Source organism: Centrocercus urophasianus, unplaced genomic scaffold (assembly GCF_019232065.1).
Source record: "Centrocercus urophasianus isolate 14NV4802_14NV808 unplaced genomic scaffold, USGS_Curo_1.0 seq_57, whole genome shotgun sequence".
In the NCBI taxonomy this organism is placed as follows: domain Eukaryota; kingdom Metazoa; phylum Chordata; class Aves; order Galliformes; family Phasianidae; genus Centrocercus; species Centrocercus urophasianus.
The window spans coordinates 62,905-83,812 of NW_024885166.1; the positions used below are offsets into that span (position 1 = coordinate 62,905).

At 44.6% G+C, this 20,908-nt stretch overlaps 2 protein-coding genes across 7 annotated transcripts; both read left to right on the plus strand.

The window, feature by feature from the left end:
* Positions 1-82: 82 nt before the first annotated feature.
* On the plus strand, positions 83-9,518 carry CCDC47 (coiled-coil domain containing 47). 2 transcript variants are annotated; one of them, XM_042836073.1, is made up of 13 exons: positions 83-165; positions 1,734-1,999; positions 2,122-2,229; positions 2,339-2,513; positions 2,761-2,882; positions 3,453-3,518; positions 4,411-4,512; positions 5,186-5,296; positions 5,863-5,948; positions 6,913-6,971; positions 7,235-7,344; positions 7,502-7,669; positions 7,992-9,518. In XM_042836073.1, exons 2-13 carry the CDS (start codon positions 1,739-1,741, stop codon positions 8,070-8,072), a joined length of 1,449 nt encoding a protein of 482 aa, XP_042692007.1. In that variant the 5' UTR covers positions 83-165; positions 1,734-1,738; the 3' UTR covers positions 8,073-9,518. The 2 variants fall into 2 exon arrangements, with proteins under 2 accessions (XP_042692007.1, XP_042692008.1); XM_042836074.1 differs by lacking the exon at positions 83-165 and adding an exon at positions 167-249.
* A 427-nt stretch (positions 9,519-9,945) lies between these two features.
* STRADA (STE20 related adaptor alpha) lies at positions 9,946-20,858 on the plus strand. Of its 5 annotated transcripts, none has more exons than XM_042836069.1 (13): positions 9,946-10,013; positions 10,084-10,168; positions 11,206-11,263; positions 12,062-12,090; positions 15,473-15,575; positions 16,182-16,303; positions 16,433-16,541; positions 16,670-16,793; positions 17,390-17,561; positions 17,862-17,966; positions 18,227-18,468; positions 18,956-18,998; positions 19,416-20,858. In XM_042836069.1, the coding sequence occupies exons 2-13, from the start codon at positions 10,133-10,135 to the stop codon at positions 19,566-19,568; spliced, it is 1,296 nt and encodes a 431-aa protein (XP_042692003.1). In that variant the 5' UTR covers positions 9,946-10,013; positions 10,084-10,132; the 3' UTR covers positions 19,569-20,858. The 5 variants fall into 5 exon arrangements, with proteins under 5 accessions (XP_042692003.1, XP_042692001.1, XP_042692000.1 ...); XM_042836067.1 differs by lacking the exon at positions 12,062-12,090 and adding an exon at positions 13,625-13,674 and having other exon boundaries at positions 10,084-10,144; XM_042836066.1 differs by lacking the exon at positions 12,062-12,090.
* The last annotated feature ends 50 nt before the right edge of the window (positions 20,859-20,908 follow it).

A 20,908-nucleotide genomic window follows, 5' to 3' on the forward strand; every position in this document is an offset into this window, starting at 1 on the left:
GGTGAAGCCGCAGGTGAAGGGCGGGCAATGGGAGGGCCGCCGGCAGCTTCGGGGGTAGTGTGTACTGCGCGTGCTCTGTTCCTGCTACGTGAAGTACGTAGCGTTGCGCCGTTTGCGGCCGTGGCGGCGGGCAGGGCCTGAGCGGTGCGACGCCGCGTGACTCAGGTAACGCGGCTCGGCTGGGCTCGGCTGGGCTCGGCCTCCGCTTTCCTTTCGGTCCCTTTCCGTTACGGATCCGCCGTGCCCTCGGTAGGAGGCAGTTCGGCCCTGAAGACAGCGGAGCTGGGGCACTCGGGTTGAGGAATGGGGCTTTAAACGAGGCGAGGGCTAGAGAAGAAGGGCTGTGCGTGGTGAGGGGCTGCTTGCAGCGTGGCTCTCATCCACGTGTGATCCGTTGCGGTACCGGCGGGCCCACGGCCGGGCGTTGCGAGCCGCACCGAGAGCAGGGCTGGGCTGGAGGGAGCCGGGCCTTTGCTGGGCAGGAAGCCGAGTCCTTCGCTGGGGGAGGCTGTTTTGAACAACCTCAGCACACGCTCCGGCACGGCATTACGTTCTTATGAGTGTGCTCCGCTTGGGTTTTTACTTCAACTAAAAGCCTTTGTTACAGGAATCGATTTTAGCTGTCCTTGTCATTCATAGCGGTGAGCATGTGGTGCTCAAAGGAGTGCCGGCCCAATTTAGAAACAGATTGTTTCTATTTTGAGCTTTGAAGGGAACAGTCTCGTTAACGTGCGAGTTCCCACTCAGATCCGGTTGCAGGAGGAATCTTACTGCCAAGCCTTTTGCAGCTGATGATCCATAGATCATAGAATCATTACAGAACGGCCTGGGTTGAGAAGGAGCTGAAAGATCATCTGGCTTCAACCCCTTGCTGTGATAAATGCTGCAGTAGGGTTCTCACTGCCTTCTGAGACCCTTCGTTTGGATCTCAGTGATGTGGAGTTGGTGGCAGTGCACAGTCTGAGAGCCTGGGGCTGCTCAAGCAAGGAGATATAGGAAGCTGAGGGCAGAAAACCAAAACCACCAAAAAGAACCCTAACAAATCTCTGCAGGTTCCTGGCAGATACAGGGGAGCTTCAGTCTCGTGCCCATTCGTTGTGTTATTTTGGAGACTAGTACAATATCTGTCTGCTTTCCACTTTTTTTTTGTCATCGATTGTCCAAGAAAATGTCTCTGTGTCTGAACAGAAATAGCAGTGGAATGCCCTGATTCTGGGCATGTAATCTAGAAAGATCACAGATGAGTGGTTTAAATTACCGGAGCGCTGCTGCTTGGAGTAAATGAATTAAGAACGTTTACTGCTGTAACACGTGCACGTATCTGACTGTGTCCAATTGTAATTAATGACAACTCTGCACAGCATGTGTTCTTTGAAATGACTCGGTGACTTTGAGATGCTGTTGGAGAGACATTTTATAGCAGCACATCTCTGTTTCTGGAACTCGTTCATCTCAGCAGCTTGGCCAGATGTGAACTTGCTGCTGCCTCAGCTGCTGCTGCCTCAGCTGCTCCTGCAGAGAGTCTCGCACCAAACCACCCAAGCTTTTCTTGTAGGAATGTTTGCTTCCTTTATACAGAAGGTGGCAAGGCAAAGGAGTTTAATTTCTGTTCATCTGATCCCAGCAGTGCTTTGAAGTTGTTTGTGGAAATTGGACGTTAGTGGAGACGTAATATAACAGAATTGGTATCTCGTAGCATAAGGATTTCATGCAATGTTTTGGATTTTTTGCAGCAAAAATGAAGAATTTATACATTTTCATTGCTGTCCTGTTCATCCCGTGGAGTTTTTCTTTGGCCAAGTACGATGAATTTGAAGATGGAGATGACATTATGGAATACGATGACAATGACTTTGCTGAATTTGAAGATGTTAATGAAGACGCAGTCACAGAATCCCCTCAGAGGATCATCACTACAGAAGATGATGAGGAAGAAGCCACTGTAGAGCTTGAAGGTCAGGATGAGAATCAGGAGGACTTTGATGACACAGATGCACAGGTAACCTCCATCCCTGTGCATTCCCTAGCAGTATCTCTGAGCCATGCCTTCTTGCTGTATGTTTTCAGACTGTGATTGCCAGACTTCAGATCTTCACAATGCTTGTGCTTTTTTTCCATCAGGACGGTGACACTGAGAGTGAGCCTTATGACGATGAGGAGTTTGAAGGCTATGAAGAGAAACCAGATGCATCTCCTGGCAAAAATAAAGACCCCATAACAATAGTTAATGTGAGCATCAGTTTTGTTTCTCTTTCTATTTGGTATTTCATCGCTTAATTGTGTGTCAGTATGCCAGTAAAGTTGTACAAACACTAAGAATCCTGTTTACTTTCTGTAGGTCCCTGCTCACCTTCAGAACAGCTGGGAGAGTTATTACATGGAGATCCTGATGGTAACAGGTCTGCTTGCTTATATCATGAATTACATCATTGGGAAGAACAAAAACAACCGTTTGGCTCACGCGTGGTTCAGTACTCACAGGGAGCTGCTGGAAAGCAATTTTGCTCTTGTTGGTAAGTTCTGTAGTGCCTGGGGTGCATTTTCAACTTGCTGCATGATAGCACTAATGACAGCTCTGGATGTGGATAAATTGCAAGCCAGTCTTCCAGTGCTGAATTTAGATAATGGCAAGGTGGTGTACGTGGTTCAGAAACATCGTGGCAATGCTGAAGTAATCCAGGAGAACCGATTCTGAAGTCTGTTGTCACCACTTGGTGTATAAATGTGTGAGCAGTTATTTTTCACTCTTGTTTCCTTTAGGGGATGATGGCACTAATAAAGAAGCTACAAGCACTGGGAAACTAAATCAAGAAAATGAACACATTTATAACTTGTGGTGCTCTGGAAGGGTGTGCTGTGAAGGAATGCTCATCCAGCTCAAGGTGAGGATGAGTTTGTTTGTCCCACTGCTTGTTGCCAGATTTTGGTTTCCATTGTGAGCAAGAAAGAGGGCCCAGCTGTGCTTTGTCTCAGACTGAGAGACAGAGTTCTGGATACACATGTGGGAAGGGGAGCTGGTCAGACAGTCCTGTATTCTGCTCACTAACGTTGGTCAAAGGAAATACTTGAAGTGTAGAAAACAGGAAATATAAACAGTATGTGCTGAAGAGTCCAGCTGCTGTTCAGAGGGTCTTAAGCAGAGGAATAGATCAGCAGGTGCCGCAGTGAAATCTAACAAAGGCAGTATCCTGCACTGGGATGGACAGCCCACACATTGGTTCAGCTCATAATTTGAGAGAACAAGGCCCTGAGCAACTCGATCAAATGCAAAATGTGGGCCTGTTTTTGAGCAATGTGAGTGGCTTCCAAAGTGTTCATCAAAGCTGTGTTCTTCTGTAAAAAACACTGACTTAAAACTGCCCTGTTTTTCCTTAATTTCCACTACTATCTGCCAGTGAAGATCTTTGTCCTAAGTATATCAATATTCTGAGTTGAAAATCTTGTGTTTCTAGTTTCTCAAGAGGCAAGACCTGCTGAATGTTCTTGCACGCATGATGAGGCCAGCTTGTGACCAAGTGGTACGTGCTCAGCCCTTCAGATTAGCTGTGGTGAATGGATGCCTTCCTTTGGTGTGGCTGTGCTGCTTTTTGTTGTACTGATAGCCCACGAGTGCACTGCTGGGTATCTTTGCATAGTATTCTGCACCTTACACTTCAGTATCTCATGGAACAATCTGCAAGAATTATTCACGTTTCTTTTCTGACAGTAAAATGCAAACTGGTGATGACCATATTTTGTCTCTGTGGATTTTATCGAGTAGTTTGCAAAGTCTGTCATGCTTCAAGATCTCATCTTGATAAAATCTGGTTTTACAGTCTGAAATAATTGTTCCTGTGCTGGTTCAGTCAACCAGGACAGAGCTGTTTTAACGCAAACGCTGGCATGCATGTTCTGATTTGTAAAGTCATTGTTTGCCTTGTCCCTTGCTCTCGGAGATGAGGGGAATTTCTAACCACAGAAATGCCAAGAAATTACGCTTTGTTATAACAGTAGCTGGGAATACTTTTTCTATGTATCTATCATTGTATTTGCTTACATCCATTAAAAATACCGAATTCAGGTGTGGGCAGATGCTCATGAGCAATGGATGTCTGCTCCACAAAGAAGGCTTACAGCTCTTCTGTTGAAATCACTGTCGTGATGTAGCATCATACTGGAATGCTGAACTGAATGCTCAAAAAAAATTAAAAGCTGCCTTTCCCTCAGACACACTGAGAAATTCTAAATTAACACCCTTTATCTCAGCTGTGTATGGCCTTCCCTGTGCTTTGTGGTTATGAAATAAGAATCAAAATGTCAGTCAAACACTGAAGGAGCAGGAAGGGAGACGGGGGTCTCCTTTTGGCTGGTGGTGTGAAGACAGAGTGCATTGAGGAATCTGATCAAGGCTAAATGCTTTCTGCCCTGCAGCAAATAAAAGTAACGATGAATGATGACGATATGGACACCTACGTGTTTGCTGTCGGAACGAGGAAAGCACTGGTGCGACTTCAGAAGGAGATGCAGGACCTGGTATGTGCACTCACACTGGAATAAGAAGATAGAAATTCTTGCATCCTATTTTTTTGCATCTGTTTAGGAGGAGGTTGGAGTATGCTGTCAGGATACACGCACGTCTCATTTCACCCTGTGTAATTTGCACAAAAGACTTGGTTAAGGAATGAAAAGTAAGCTTAATTAGTGATACTTGATGTGGAAAATTCTGGATCATGTTTTACCTAGTCTGGGTACAAGTACTTCCAAGTATTCAAGCTTTGAAGCTTGCAAAGAATCCAGTAATAACAACCAGTGATTCACAAATCTCTCTTAATGTCCCAGATAACAGCACCGAGGTGTGGCTGGCAGGATAGCAGTAGTTTAGTTGTTGTATTGAACAAAATAGGCCAAATGCATTGATCCACTTCAGATGATCTGGTGTGGATGTGTTACAGTTGTTTCATTTTTCCTTGAAGCGCTTGCTACTGAAGGGAAATACTGACTTAGGCTGCAGGCATTGATACTGCATGCTGTACTTCACACTCAAAATGTCCTCAGCCAGGCAGAATGACTGAATTAATCCATTCTCTTGTTGTTTCTTATCAGGTATTTGTGGGGGTCCTGTTCAGATTGAACAGTTTGCTGTGATAAACTATTTGCATGCTTGTATTACTGTTATTTTTTTTCCTCTGTTCTCTGTTTGCATTAGAGTGAGTTCTGTAGTGATAAACCCAAGTCTGGTGCAAAGTATGGGCTTCCAGATTCCCTGGCTATCTTGTCGGAGATGGGGGAGGTCACAGAGGGAATGATGGACGCAAAGGTAATCTTGGGTGAAGTATGCAAATACTCCTTGGTGCTCCTGGCACTTGCAGCCTGTTCAAAAATCCTGACTTTCATCACCTTTAAAAATCACGATAACTTTATGGGCCTAGTGAGATCTAGAAAAATCAAGACCTTAAAGAACCATAAGGGCTGGAAGAAGGGTGCAGCTGTCACTTGTTGTTTTTATGTAGCAACTGTTAGTCTAACCTATGAACTGAGGACTTGAAACTTCCTTTCAAAGCTTGCAAGTTAGTTCAAGCCAGATGAAAGGAGGGCATTAATCTGTCCATGAGTCCTCAGTGTTAAAGTTGTTGTCAGATGAAATGGCAAATCCCAAATGGGAATTAAATATGTAGCAACTCCTGCATTGCTCATCTTGATTCCAGGCACTGAGGCCCGTTCTTGCAACGGCTAAAAAACCTGATAGTTCAAATTGTGCTGTCGTGGCAAGCAAAGCACAAACCTTTTCTGAGTGATATGTGGACATCCTGACAAGTCAATATGCAGCATGTAGGTGGATGAAGGTGTCAGTGATAGGAAAACTAATGCCAGTTTCCCTTTCAGATGATACATTTCCTCACGCACTATGCTGACAAGATCGAGTCCGTCCAATTCTCGGACCAGTTCTCCGGTCCAAAACTTATGCAAGAGTACGTATAAAGCTTGATGTCCCCTTCCAGTAGCTGTTGTAACACAGAGCAAAGTAGAGGCTGACAAACTTGTCTGCAGTGTGCTGCTGGCTGGAATGCACATAAACTGGGAGCAAAGGTGAAACAGCTGAATAAATACACTCCCAGTACTTCCAAACGCTGCATTAATTGAGAAGTTGAAGGTGTTGTATTGCCTTAAATATTTATTTTTGTGTGCTCGTTACTCTATAGCTTGGGCAGCTCCCAAGCTTAGATAACACCTGGCTGACACAGCGTACACAGCTGCATGGAAAACAATTGTGTAATCCCACTCAAGGTGGGCAAGAGTTCAGGAGTAAATAACACTGCAGGAGGAGTGGTTGAAAAAGCACATGTCCATCCAGATGCTATCTGAGGGCTCAGTTTGGGCAAAGTCTGCAGTTTAAAAGACAAAAAACAAACAAAACAAACCTGCTTAGGTACTGTTGTTCCAGTTAATGTTTCAAAATTACAGAGATGCAGTATGTTTTGTTTCTCTGAGCCTTGTCTTGGGGTACTTTTCACTGCTGCCTCACAATTACCAAGCAGTGGGCAATTTATCGTACCATGATCGCCATGGAGGCTTTTGCAAGAGCGTGGTTTGCTCACAGGTATATGAATAAATGATCCATATCAAAACTTGAAACTGTCCTCTAAAAAAGGAATGTGCATTGATTTAATTATAAGTCAAGACAGTGTCTTGTACTGAAATGGCTAAGCTTTGAAGGCTCTGTGAAATGTAGGTTTGACTTTGGTGCGTTAGAATCCTGAACTGAGTAAAATAGTTCAGGAGTCTGGGTAATCTGAAACTTAAATGTGTTTATTTCAGTTGTGTGTACTATGCAAGTGTCTCTTGGTTCTTCGTGTGATTCCCTGACATTGGCAGATATTTTGCGTGCCCATGTTTATTCTTCACTCGTTTCAGTAACTTTTTCTTTCCTACCAGGGAGGGTCAGCTTACAAAACTGCCCGAAACTAAAAAGACACTTTTGTTTACATTTAATGGTAAGAGAACTGCTTGTGTGTTTGTGTGTCTGCGTGGCGCTGTGCTTTCTCTCTGCTAGTCATATGCTCAAGTTTCTTCACCTGTTGAAGACGATGTTACAAATGCCTTCATTGCATGTAAGCAGGGTCACTGAGTGATTATCCAGTAAATAGAAGGCAGTGGACAAGAATATCTTTTTCATTAGTGGTGTGATAAAGAAAATTACAGCCAATAGAAAAATCCTGCCAATCTCTCTTAGTTAATAGGAAACTCTCTGTTTCAGTGCCTGGTTCAGGCAATACTTCCCCAAAGGATATGGAGTCTTTGCTGCCTCTGATGAGCATGGTTATCTACTCTATTGACAAAGCAAAGAAGTTCCGTCTGAACAGAGAAGTAAGTATATGCCTTGTGCCTTCTGAAAATCATATAAACTCCAAATGCTAACATTGGATCCTTAGTCTTAAAGGCAGGAGTCTTGTCTTTCCAGTATAACTACCACCCTGCTCACGGAGGATCTCTGTTAACTGCCTTTGCTTTTCTCTGTGAAAAGGGTAAGCAGAAAGCTGATAAGAACAGGGCCCGTGTGGAGGAGAACTTCCTTAAACTGACTCATGTGCAGAGACAGGAAGCCGCCCAGTCCCGTCGAGAGGAGAAGAAACGAGCAGAGAAGGAGCGAATCATGAATGAGGAGGATCCAGAAAAACAGCGTCGGCTGGAGGTGAGGTGGATTTTTCAGACTGTCGCAGACTGCTGGCACGTTTCTCCTGCAGTATCTCCAGGGCTGTCTGTAGGCATTACCAGCAGCAGTGCCTGACTTCAGTTCTTATTTCGCTGGAGGGCATCATGCACTTTCAGTGTATGCTCTCCTACTTTCTGAAATGTGTGAAGGCTGTCAGTGGGGAGCCAGCTTACCTGGTCAGAGATGTGACCCCAAGCACAGTACTGAACGTTGCTTCTTTGTCCTGCTTTTCTGAAACGGCGAGCTTGTTCTTGGACTACATCACTGATGCTCACTGGAATCTCTGTATCCTTTCCTACAGGAAGCTGCGTTGCGGCGTGAACAGAAGAAGCTTGAGAAGAAGCAGATGAAGATGAAGCAAATCAAAGTGAAAGCTATGTGACTTCGCTGTGAGAAGCCTGTCTCATCGCCACCTGCAGAATTTGAATTCACGGGGTGCAAAGACCTCCTTAACTCCACAGTCCTACAATTCTTTGAACACTACTAGCCATTAAGGGAAACGTTCCCTGCGTTGGTGTTACTTAAGTATTACAGCGACATTGCAGGTTTATGTACAGGGCTTTGTCTCAGCAGTTTATTCCAGGTGGTATAATTTTTTGCTACTTGTTTGGAAAACAAAAATGCAATATTCTTGAATGCTCTTTGTCATTTATTCTTCAAAAACGTGAGATTGTAAACATGTCCATGTATGCTGGTAACATGCTTTGGTTTTAAACTTCGGTTTTAGCTGTTAGGAAGGAAGAGAGGATTTCTTAAATTAAGGGGAAGAAAACTGCACAACAAGCATTTACTGTGCATTTATTTGCATCGAGCTTTTAAAGGCACAAAACTTAAAGCCTTCCATACACAATATGGATACTTCAGGGATTTAAGCCCAGTAGAACAGAAACTATTTTTCTTTTCTTTACAAATAAGGTACTGGTTCACCTGTAAGCATGATAGGTAACATAGGTGGTCAGATACCAGGGAATGGAGTATGTGAGCATCGTTTCCTACTTGTGGTTTTGAATGCTGCGACCTTAATACAATGTAAAATTGTAATGTTGGCGTCGTGTTTCTTTAGGAGTGCATGGTGAGTTGAGCAGCTTCAACTAGCCTTCCTGGAATATTTTAACTGTAAAAACTTGCCTCAAGAACATTTCTCTTGGTCTTAGCAGCTGCTGCATAATTCACTTCAGCAAGAAGCTAGATTCGGTGAAGTACCTGCAATTCAATTTCCCCAAGGAAGTGAAAACGTTCCAGAGGACGTCTCGTCTTGTCTGATAAGCAGTCATTTCAGATTTTTGAGTATAAGTGGGGGGAAGTGAATGCCCTTGTGCAAACACTTCACTGAGAGAGCTCTGCATTTTATAAATGCTTCCAGCCAGAAGGCATTACATTGTTGCTGTGACAGACTTCTTACAGTTTTGTGGGGAAACAGTGTCTTGCATTTTCTTGTTCAATGATTTGTGCAAACTTTGTTCTTAGGCAATAAGAATGATCTGCTGTTGAAACAACACTTGCTTAAAGCTCTTGTTCCAGCGTGGGGGTACTTCACATGGATTTAAATGCAAAAATCTGTAACCTGATCCATGCAAATATGTGAAATTTTATAATGGTTGGTAAAGTTAATTTAAAACCAAAACTAAGGTAGATCATGTGAAATTTTAGCACTATTTAGCTTTGAAGATTTAATATGATTGTGTTTCAAAAGGTTCTTTGAAAAGAAATACGGTGTGTGCTCTCTTGAAGAAGCGGACAGCTTTCCCCAAGTCCCATGGCAGCTAATTTTGTAATTTGAACATTCAATGAACTACCTAATGAAGAGTAAAGGATCGTTGAAACACTCCACCTGTCTTCTTTGCTTTGGACTCCATGTTCCTCTCAGCTACCGGCACCTCAAAATCTCAGGTGCCCTGGGCAGGGCTCAGTGTATGTTTTGTGTTTGAGTAGTAGTTTTTTTCAGGCACTACAACTAACTTTACCTCAGCAAGGATGTGGGGACAGTGATGTGAACCAGCCCGCGGGTGAGAGGTAGGTGTAAAGCCAGGGCCAGCAGCCAATGCAAAGCGTTCGATATGGTACCGATAGAGGCTTTGCCTCTTGGAGTAAAGCACCGTTCCGCGCTGTTGCGGAGCAACCGTGCTGAAAGACCTCGACCACACCCTGAGGAGAACCAACATGGCGGCGCCCTCGGCTTCCCGCCTTTCTCATGTGCGCGCGCGCGCTGGCCTGCGAGGCGACGTCATAGAAGCGCGCCGAGACGTCCTGCGTCACGTGGTTGCGTGCTGACGTCACACGCAGCGTCTCTACCGGTGCGAGGCGGGCGCAGCCTGAGGAGAAGGTGAGGGCCGGGGGCTGCGTGAGGGGCGGGTGGGACCAGGCCGGGGGAACCAACTGTTCTCGTCCCTTAGGTTGCCGTTCATTGCGTGAGCTGCGTGAGGTAGCGCGATCGCGGAGTCCATGTCTTTTCTTGTAAGTAAACCCGAACGGATTAGGGTGAGTGTTAAACGGCGTCCAGCTCCCCTCAGCCGGTAAACCGGGCCGCGGCCTGCTCGGGGCCGTATGGAAAGCACCGCGCCCGGGGTCACGGGAACCGCGGTAAAAGCTGCTTTAAAACCCCGCTGCTGGCGGTGCGGAGCGTTCGGGACGAGGGGAACTGGGGAAGGCCCGGCACCGCCCGTGCGCCCTCCGAACCGAACATTTGGGAAACCGAACGGCGGCGCTGTTAATTCCGCGTTTTAAAGTGTCGAACAATCGGCGTCACGTGAGAAAAGCACTTCTAACGGCTTACAGCGCAGCGGCTGTGATCGCTGTGTGATGTCCGGTCACCGTCACCCACGGAGCGCTGCTTTCCAGGACTGCCTTTGCTTGCATTGAACGACACAATCCGTTCTTACCTTGTTTTATTGCCACGTTCTGACACGGGGCTGTTTGTGATTGCTTAACGCTAACCTGGCAGTCAGCATTGCAAGCCTAAAGCTGCACTTTCTATTCTCTGTTCCTCATTTCTTTGAATCATGGAGTCAAATAGAATGGTAGAAGCGTATCTCTGCACCAACAATGCTTGCTCTGACATCTAAGCATGAATTCTGGAAGAGAACTTCTGCGATACTTGTTTTAATTTTGCACCTAGATAGTATGTAGCCAAAGTGCTCAGAGATGTTGTCACTTCATAAGAACACTGATTTTTGCACCCGAACATTTATATCTTTATACAAGGGAGCACAGCATGCTTATTATTTTGCTCTGTGTGCATGTGTGAAAGCTCTTGTTTGAATAATCTAACATTAACCTTATTGCAAGTGCATGCCATTCAGGAGATGCAGTGACACGTGTGTGCTTGCTGCATGCCTGCCATCCTAGTGGCAAACAAAACGAAAATCCTTGTCCATAGCATACTGTGTTACAGGCACAGTAACAGTTGAAGTGTGTTATGAAGTGATTCTGCTTTTGTTTAGGGGTGTGGGAGGGAAGGGGAGTGGTTTGTCTCTAAAGGAAGTAACCAATTGTTGGGGGGATTTCTTTTCTCTTAGCGGTGGGTGTCCGAAAAGTTCATTGTTGAGGGCTTGAGGGAGTTCGAACTATTTGGAGGTAAGTTTTCCTCTCATTAAGTGACCTTTCTAGAAGTGCTTTATTGTAGCCTTATTGTAGCCTCCAGGCGTGTTATTTTGTGAGAAAATATCTACCTAGCAGTAAAAGAGGTGGATACATCTGGTTGTAGCACCAAATCTGGTTGTTCAGACTGACTAGGAATGTAAAGTTACCACAAACACCCAACAAGGCATTTGGAGATCAATTCCACGTTGATGGCAGTTCTGTTTGCAGACACTGCAATCTGGATTCCTTAGCTTAACTGCTTTTGGGTGAAAGTAAAACACAGAGGTTTGGGAAGGTAAATGGAGTAAAAATGAATTTGAAACTGTTATGATGGCTCCCCAGCATTGCCTGTAGGAGAGCTGGTTGGTTTCTGGTCTGCTGTGTGTGCAACAAGCAGAATATTCTGCTAGGATGCAGGAATCTTCGTCGGTGATTTAGTATAGGAAAGATGTATCTGTAGATCTTTGAGCTTCTCCTTCAAATAAATAAACATTAGATGATTTGTTCTCTATTCAAGCTAAGTATCAGTGTCATTTCTTAAGTATCAGTTTGCTTTTATGTTGAATATAAACAGCAGCACTACTGAATCCCTTTGATTCCTGTTCTTGTGCGACTGTCTGATTACTTGTAACGCAGCAGCCTTATTGTTAATTAACTATTTGTGTAAGAATATATATCTGTAGCTGTTGGTGTCAATAAGTATCGCGTGGGGTCGTGCACTCAGTTATGTTCCAACTCTGTTCGGGTGTCTGTTGAACACAACTTGGTGAACAATGAATTTCTTTACTCCAGAGCAGCCTCCGGGTGACTCTAGGAGAAAAGTAAGTGGCGTTTGCAGGCTGTGGTGCTGTGGTTCATTGCATGGAGATTATCCTTGTGGAAGTTTGATATATATACATTTTTCTTTTTACCTTGGTTCTAGTCCTTCATCTCTATACATAAGTGTGGAGATGGGTTTCACCCTGGCACGGAGGTTTTGGTGTATGGTTTGCAAACTTGGTGACTGGTCTGGAAGTCGGAACTTCTTCTCTTGGATTAGTGGTAGGGGTTGGTCCCCCACCCACCCACCTGAGTTTTGGGATTATGAAGATCTCATTTTGAGCGATGCTGATCTCTGAACTGTTTCAGAATAAATGGAAGCAGTCAGCTTGCAAGACTTCTGAAAACAGCCCTCATTTATTATTATTTTGTCATTCTGAGCCACGTTCCCTTCTGAACACGTAGATTTTGATTTCCTTTATTTCCTCTGGAGAGCAGTTACATCAGTAACGTGTAATTTTTGGTCTGAGCTGACTTGACCTCCTGTTGCGTGGTCGTCTTCAGAGCCAATTCTCTGCACACACACAGAGCTTTGCCTCCTAGAAATTGAAGCCATTTGTGAACGTGGAATTTCTGCTCCAAACCATACAGCCAAACAGAGCTGCTGAGAACTTTGCCTTTGCTTTTTGTTCTGCAGACCCTGATGACACACAGCGCCATTCATGATGAGCAGTGCTCAGAGAATAACATACTTTATGGCAAGATATATCTCTGAATTGCTGCCCACCTGCTCACACCACGTTTGTAGATCTGTGCAGCTGTTGCTTTAGTTCAAGCTAATTACTAACAGGAATTAAGTGTGATTTGATTGTAACTGTGTCAGTTCAGGCTGCTGCTAATTAATTTTGTGTCACTATCTGTAATTTACTGGCACAAACAAAGCTGAAAATACACAGCACATGGAATGTTTCATGTAAAGTGATGCAGATTCACACCTTATGCTATCCTGGGAGAGCACTGAGCTGAGCATCTGTATTGCTTCTGTTAAAGTACTCAGATTTTTGGACACAGAAGGGGTGCTGGTGATTATTTTTGTGCTTACAGCTAAATGAAACTTTCTTTTCCTCACATGGTTCTACAGAAAGGCAAACAGTGGGGGAAGGGACTGGATGGGATGAAGGAATAAGGAGGTGATGAGGCAGCAGAACAAAAACAACGTTCCCCCTTTCTGCTTCAGATGAATGTGATTTGGCAAAGGCAGATCTTTGCTAGCATCACACAGCTCACTTTCACGTGGCATTTATAACAGCAGTTATCTCAGATCAGTTTCATCAAACTTATTTCCAGTTACAACCTGATCAATGAGGCTGAAAGCTGTCTATTCATGAAAGTCATGCCATAAAGCAAGTTACATGTGACTTCATTTTGCAGCTGCTTTTGCTTTTAACCATACACCAAAAGCTGTCCTGTGTGAAACCACCAAGGAGTGGTTTTTTGTTTTGGTTGTTTTTTTTTTGCAGTATTTCATAAGTGACATTTCAGTTTAACTTTCTTTTTTTCCAACTCTTATCCCATGTTGATAATTTTCTGGTGGAGCTCCTTTTGCATTAACTCTCAGCTATTGGTCACTGCTAACATGAGGACAGGTGAGTGAGGACCTCTGATGAAGACCTCTAAAAAGAGAGTTTACATTCCTTTTTTTTTTTTCATTGCTGTTGAAACAGCCTGAACCATGACTAAGACCTGTTTAATTTTTGCATCTGTTTTGTTGGCTTATGCTCTATCTGGAATGGACTTGAATAAAGCAAACCACTTACATACTGCTGAGCGTTTCACCTGCTGCCATTGCTCCATGATGCTGCTATCAGAGCCTTCTGCTTTCACTTCCTTGGTGGTGCCTTTTTGCTTCAGAGGTTTCCATCTGCCTGTGTGTCGAATCTTGACGCTGACAGGACTGTGTGAAATTGATGGAAGACATAATTAATGATGGGGTGAAAGAACTAACAAGAATCTTTACCACAGGTTTGAGACGGGCAGTAACTTTCCATTCAGTGTCCACAGCCAGGCTGCAGCACTGTGTGGTGCTGTGGCTGCAGTGAAGGTTTTAGAACTGTTGAGGTCGGAGGGGTTGGTTACCCTGGGACAGACACCAGCTGAGTTGCTGTGCTGCAGTTGTTTGAGCTGAAATTGCATCACAGCACGTTCACAAAACTGAGTTTCACCTTTGCCCATAACTGAGATTAACACTTATTTTGAAGGTGGATGCAGAGAGGTAAAATGTTCTTTGAAATCAGCTGCAAAGCTGGAAGTTGGGAAGCCTGACTTGTGGCTTATCCCCAGGGTATGTTTAGGGACAGCTGAAAGCTGCTCAGGAGCTGAATCCTCAGACTGAATCAAAGGTGATCTATGGTAAATGATGCCTGTGCTTGTGCACTGTTTACCCTTCCTGAGTGCAGAGCAGGGCACGTCGCTGTGTTGGGAATAAAAGAATGTTCACTGTCACTGTAGGAAAATGCACGAGCCCTTTGTATTTCGTGTGCCATAAGGAAAGGTCTGATAAAGGGCATTTGCAATTGATGAAGAATGAGGTGGAAGAAATGAGCTGTGCTTCCAAATGTCAGCGGGAGTTAATGTGCTGGAAATGGGAGATGACTAAATCTGCTGTGAGACACCAAATCAATTTGGATCCCCATTAGGATGCACTGCTTGTGACTTTGGGAATTCAGGGGAGCTGCAAGGTAGAGAGGAACTTGCAAGAGCCTTGCAGTTTGTCTTGCACAGAATGCTGCTGGAAAAGAGGTGTGTGAATAAAGCAGGCAGCTTCATATTGGAAGTAGCAAAGAAAAGCTGGCAGGTTTGAGAGTGCTGATTCCCTGTGTGGTGTGAGGTCGTTTTTCTCCTGTAAGCACTAATTCTTTGCAGCTGAATTTTTGCTTTCATTTGGAGCTTTATTTTTCCTGCTGACCTTCGTGCCTTCTCTGACTTGGTTCATCACTTCTGCACTCAGCTCAGTAACTTCAGCTGTGCTGGTCTTAATGCAGCGAGCACCGAAGCCCCAGCATCAGGCAGGAGTGCTGAGTGCCACAGGGCAGCATACTGGAGATGTTCTGTGCTTCCATGGCCTTTGCTCAGGCAAGATGTAAATAAAGAAAGATAGTTACTACAGAGCAGTGCTTAAACTGTCCAGGGGATCAGTAATTGGCCTTGTCCAAATCTTTCTGAAGACATCGTAGCTTAGAGTGAACATTTTGCAGTTTAAAACACAGATGTCTGGACCTTCTGAAATGAGGCATCTCCTGGATTTCAGTTGACATTTAACTGTTCAGTGTTATTTTAACAGCAGTTAAATTATCTCCTCTTGTTTCGGTTATTTTATTGTGTGTACAGCAATTTAAGGAGCAGGTGATTTTTATCGGCACGTGATCTTTTATTTTTTCTCCCCAGACAAATGAGGCGAGCTCCGAGTCGATAGCTTCATCCCATAAAAGGGACACCATGAGCAACTTCCTGCCAGACAGCAGCTGTTACGAGTTGCTCACTATCATAGGTAATATTACTGCTGGGGTGGAGGACTGGAGGTCTGCTTTACAGAGGGAAAAAACAACTGCAGATCTGTTGGCCTTGACTTGATGAGTTGCTTGGTCTTTTTTTGCCATTAGAACTCTGTGTAACCTGGAATAGAGAGCCTGCTTTGCAGGGGGGTTGGACTTAATAATCTCTGGATGTTCCTTCCAGCCCCTACAATTCTGTGATTCTCCGATTCCTCTTTGATTTTCAAATCACTTTGATAAGTGATGCTTATTCCAAAGGCTTGCAATGGAAGGTGGTGAATTAACAGCACTGAGTATGAAGTACAAAGTCAGCAGAAGGACCTGAATCTTGTCCCTGTCCTTGGAGGGGCTGTAGCTGAATCATTTCTGCCTCAGTTGTGAGCTTGAAAGACTGGATAACGTTAACTTACTGGCTGGGATCAATGGGATATGTGCCAAGGGAGTTGACTTCTGATGGAACAATTACTTTCTTTCACTCACAAGGCCATAAATAATTTCAGTAGATGAGTATAAAGGTTATTTAAGGGCCCAGGATTGGAGGAGTTCTTTAGAACTGCGTGCTTCCAGAAATACGACTGAAGCTTGAATGCCTTTTATTTCAGGCAGAGGCTTTGAAGACTTGATGGTTGTAAACCTGGCCAGGTATAAACCCTCAGGGGAGTATGTCACAGTCAGAAGAGTTAACCTGGAAGCCTGCACCAATGAAATGGTCACATTCTTGCAGGTAACACATACCTACTAATGCCGTAGTGTAAGTTTAGAGGAGAACAGAAGATAAGAGCAGTGCTTATCAATACTGTATTGATATTTTTGCATTTGCTGTATTGAATCAAAATCTCTTCTTTGCTTTCAGGGGGAGCTTCATGTTTCCAAGCTCTTCAACCACCCTAACATTGTGCCATACAAAGCAACGTTCATAGCTGACAATGAGCTGTGGGTAGTGACATCTTTCATGGCCTATGGTAAGTGAAGAGGGTGTATGTTTATTCTGACCAGCATATCCTGTAAAATGAAGTTTAAGAGGTGTTACATCTTTATTGAAACATCCTCGTTATTCTGACCAATGAAGGGATGTTTTGTTTCATTTTAGGTTCTGCAAAAGATCTAATCTGTACCCATTTTATGGATGGGATGAGTGAATTGGCTATTGCATATATTCTCCAAGGAGTATTGAAAGCACTTGACTACATCCACCATATGGGCTATGTACATAGGTAAAAATAATAATAATAGCAGTGTTGCTGAAACAAACTTACCTCTGTACCCTGAAGGCCAGTGTCTGTGTGGAGTCAGGACAGCCGTGTTGGCAGGCAGACTTGCTAAGGCTCTGAATTGAGACTGACAGTGTGGGGAGATTTGTCCTGAGTCCTCCAGTCCTGCATTTCTCCTTGCCACAGAAACATTCCTTGGGGGAAGAGCAAAGTGGGTGAACTGAGTCCTGTTGGTGTTTGTGCGTGCAGTTTTGCACAGAATTCAGGATGGCCATTAGGAATCTCTTGATAAGCTTTTAGTCTTTCTATCAGTGCTCGTTAAGGTTGAATCATTTAAAAATCTCTTCCTTACGTTACTGTTTCCACCCTTTAGCATATTTTTCCCTTCCTCTGATATTATCTTTTCATTGTGAAGCTATACTTTAAACACTGAGTGTTCTGGGTTATCAGTGGTCGGTCCTGTGATGGTGTGTACTGTCAGAGTTGGTCAGGTAAATCCTGTATGGCATACTTCTATGCTAGCAGCATTCCTGGGGTGCTGTAAGGAACGTCAACTTTTGGGGACAGAGAACCTGACTGATCTTTATTGTTCTTTTAAGGAGTGTGAAAGCCAGCCATATCCTCATTTCTGTAGATGGGAAGGTGTACCTCTCTGGTCTGAGAAGTAACCTGAGTATGATTAACCATGGGCAGCGCCTCAAAGTCGTTCATGACTTTCCCAAATACAGCATCAAAGTCCTACCTTGGCTCAGCCCTGAAGTCTTGCAGCAGGTGTGTTTAAAAACCAACTACTGCTTATGCTCAGCAATACATCTTATCTCTGTGTAACTTCCTGAGGTTTTAGGGTATGTTTGGGAAAAGTAAAACCAATGGCCACGGGGTTGCTTTTGCTCATGATGAGCATCTTGACTCTGTACTTTTTACCTTAAAACTACCCACAACAACAGACCAATCCTATATGTGGGTTGTCTAATTTCTGCTGGAATCGTTTCTGTTTGTTCTACACAGCAAATCATGGGCATCACCTGTCTGCACTGCAGGCCTACAGTTTTTATTTGCCTTGTCTTCTAGAATCTTCAGGGATATGATGCAAAATCTGACATCTACAGCATAGGGATAACAGCTTGTGAGCTGGCAAATGGACATGTACCATTTAAAGACATGCCTTCCACTCAGGTAAGGTTTAAAGGCACATCTTTCACTCTTTCATCTCAGCATGCAGAACTGCATTTCAGCTCTCGGTTGTGGAGACAGGAGGGTCCCTGAATTCCCCCCTCATTGCTGCTTTTTCTAGAGAACTGCAGTGCTTCTGTATTGAGGCTTTGGTTAGAATGGTAACATCCAAATGCTAAGGACATGAGAAATTTTAATTGACTGCTGAGAATTTTTAATTGTTGTTTGTGTGTATGTGGGATGTTGATGTCCTTCTCTTCCAGATGCTCTTGGAAAAGCTGAATGGAACTGTTCCCTGCCTGCTAGACACCACCACAATTCCTGCTGATGAGCTGACTATGAAAACCTCTCGTTCAAGTGCAAACTATGGGCTGGGTGAGAGCATGGCTGTTAGCAATGTGAGAGCAGCCAACGGAGAGTCAACCCTGCACCCTTATCTCCGGACCTTCTCCAACTGCTTCCATAACTTCGTAGCACAGTGCCTTCAGCGGAATCCAGACTTCAGGTAAAGCCAGGCCAAAGCTGCTCTTCACGAGCCTGCTACAAGCACAATTTTTGTGCTGAATAAACCATGAGAACCAGTGAAGGTTGTTTGCAGTTTTTCCAAAACCGTGAGGGAGGATGTGCTTTGTGTGTTGAGAGCAGCACATCAAGTGTGTGCAGCAAAAGCAGCGTTAATGTCGTGAGGCTCTTTCCTTGAGAGCTCATAGCCACAGTTTGCAGCCTCCTTTGGGAAGTCCTGCCCTGTCCTTCTGCTGCCCCTTGTGCTCGTCAGATCACCCTGTCAGCTGCTAAGAGCGTGTTTTCTGCTGGGTTGGTGTGTTGAATCTTCACAGAGTCTGGGTGCCAGAGCTGGTGCGAGGGAGGGGATGGGTGGGACGGGGTTGTGATGATGCATTGCTGACTGAGCGACGTGGGCATCTTGAATCTTGGAAGGTCAAAGTGCACTGACTCGTTTTCTTCTCTTGTTTTATTTGAACTTCCTTCTGCAGGCCAAGTGCAGGTGCTCTGCTTAATCATCCCTTTTTCAAGCAGGTAAGGAGATCACTTAATGCACAGGTACAGAACAGTGGCTTTTCTGCAGTCATTACCTTACAGTGTCACCAAAGCTGAGGGTGGGAATTTTGAGCTGCTGAATTTTCTGGGACCTGAAATGATTAATTTAGCTTGGTGATTAGCAGCAGTGCAGGTTAGTGAGCCTTGCATTCTCTAGGAAGGTGGCAGGGCTGTTCTCTGGGAGCACGATGTGGCTCTTCCAGCAGCTCGCTGTCCTGTGACACTTCAGCTTCTCTTACCCTCAGAATCACACAAGCGTTACTGCAACGACCGTGCGAAGCTCTGTTACAAGATGCAGGTTGTGCATCTCTCAGTGCAGACAGGAGGATGCTTGTCTTACTCGCTGCCTTCCTATGTGAAGAAGCATTTCAGAGCTGAGCTTTTTTCCCCACGCAGATCAAGCGCCGTGCTTCTGAAGCGCTCCCTGAGCTGCTGCGCCCCGTCACTCCCATCACTAACTTTGAAGGAACTCGGCCCCAGGATCCCAGTGGCATTTTTGGGCTGGTGTCAAACCTGGAGCAGCTGGATGTGGATGACTGGGAATTCTAGAAAAACAAGAGACTATATTTGGTTCTGGAGGAGCTTTCTGGACGCTGTAATTTATTGTTCCTGTTCATAAAAGGTGATGAATGTTACACGTAGAAGAGTTTACAGGTCCTTGGGAAGGAACTTCAGCTGCCTGTTTACTTGGAAAGAAGCCTGGAAACAAACGGACAGACCAGAGCTGTGGAGTGTTCTGGTTGGTGCAGTGCCCCATATCCCAGTTCTTTCAGCTGAGCACCAGGAGAACACTGCAATGGATGGAGTGAATCTGTTCAGTTATGGTCTCTTTCCCTGTGTTTCTAAAAACGAGTGGCTTCCTTGTATTGCAGGTGAAGGCTACATGACTCTATTTTTTTTTTTTTTTTTAATTTTTTTAAAGGGTGCCTTAGAGTTAAGAAGGGGAGGAAAGCAGTTCTTAGTTTGGGGCATTTTCTTAGAGCTAGTCAGATTTATGTTACAGTGTTGTTACTGGGTAACTTCTGAGGGTGGGAAAAGGAGTGCATTCTTAAGCTTGGTCACTTCTTTATGGGGAAAACAAGAAACAGGAGATGACCTGATGCTGGCCTGGGCACATTCACTGCACTGGGCGTTCCTCTGCAGTCCTGAGCTGTGCTCCAGTTCTGGAGAGAGCTTTTAAGACTCCTCTCAGCTGATGCTGCGTGCTCTGAGCTCCGGGTCGGATGGCATCCCCACCTCTCCTCCCGTGGCTGCCTGGGTCACCAAATTCTAGTGCATGTAATTCTGTGCATGTACCAGCTTTTCAAACCTCCCAGAGCACATCCAGCTCAGCCCTCTGTTAGCTGGGCTGCTTTCACAGCATGAAATATTCATACCAGCCTGTTCTCAGTGACTTGGCATGAAGGAAAAGTAATTTTTACACCAACTCCTCTTATTCACAACACCTCTTTGAATGTTATGTACAGAATGATCTTAAGCCCTCTCTTACTATTGCTGTACCATCATCCCTGAATGAATGACAGATTTGAAAAAAATCCTTTGCTTGCTTTTCACACAGCTTCCCTTGATCCCTGGCTGTGGCAGCTCTCCCCCAGCCCACAGCATTTGGTTTTGGAGGTGTGTTTAAGGCTTTCACTTTGACCTTTCCAAGGACCGTGGGTGCTGGAGCTCTTTCTGTTCTTCAAATGAAGCACTGAGACTCCAATCCTGTACGTGTGACTGATGGGAGAGTGGTGCTGACAACAGGTCTTTCTTGTGTTTGTAAACTACTTGAACCCAGATAAAGTTTGTTACTCTAGTTTTTTGCCAAAACAAATAAAATATTTCTGAAGTTTGTAAGCCTGCTGTTTCTGCAGAGTGACAGAGGAGTGATGGCAGCAGTGATGCCA

Bases quoted from the DNA above. Each gene is read 5' to 3' on its own strand.
- CCDC47 (XM_042836073.1), top strand. From the start codon at position 1,739: ATGAAGAATTTATACATTTTCATTGCTGTCCTGTTCATCCCGTGGAGT. The intron at 5,297-5,862 runs GTAATCTTGGGT...TTTCCCTTTCAG, and splicing joins AGGGAATGATGGACGCAAAG to ATGATACATTTCCTCACGCA. The intron at 6,972-7,234 runs GTAAGAGAACTG...TCTCTGTTTCAG, and splicing joins ACTTTTGTTTACATTTAATG to TGCCTGGTTCAGGCAATACT.
- STRADA (XM_042836069.1), top strand. From the start codon at position 10,133: ATGTCTTTTCTTGTAAGTAAACCCGAACGGATTAGG. The intron at 15,576-16,181 runs GTAATATTACTG...CTTTTATTTCAG, and splicing joins CGAGTTGCTCACTATCATAG to GCAGAGGCTTTGAAGACTTG. The intron at 16,304-16,432 runs GTAACACATACC...CTTTGCTTTCAG, and splicing joins AAATGGTCACATTCTTGCAG to GGGGAGCTTCATGTTTCCAA.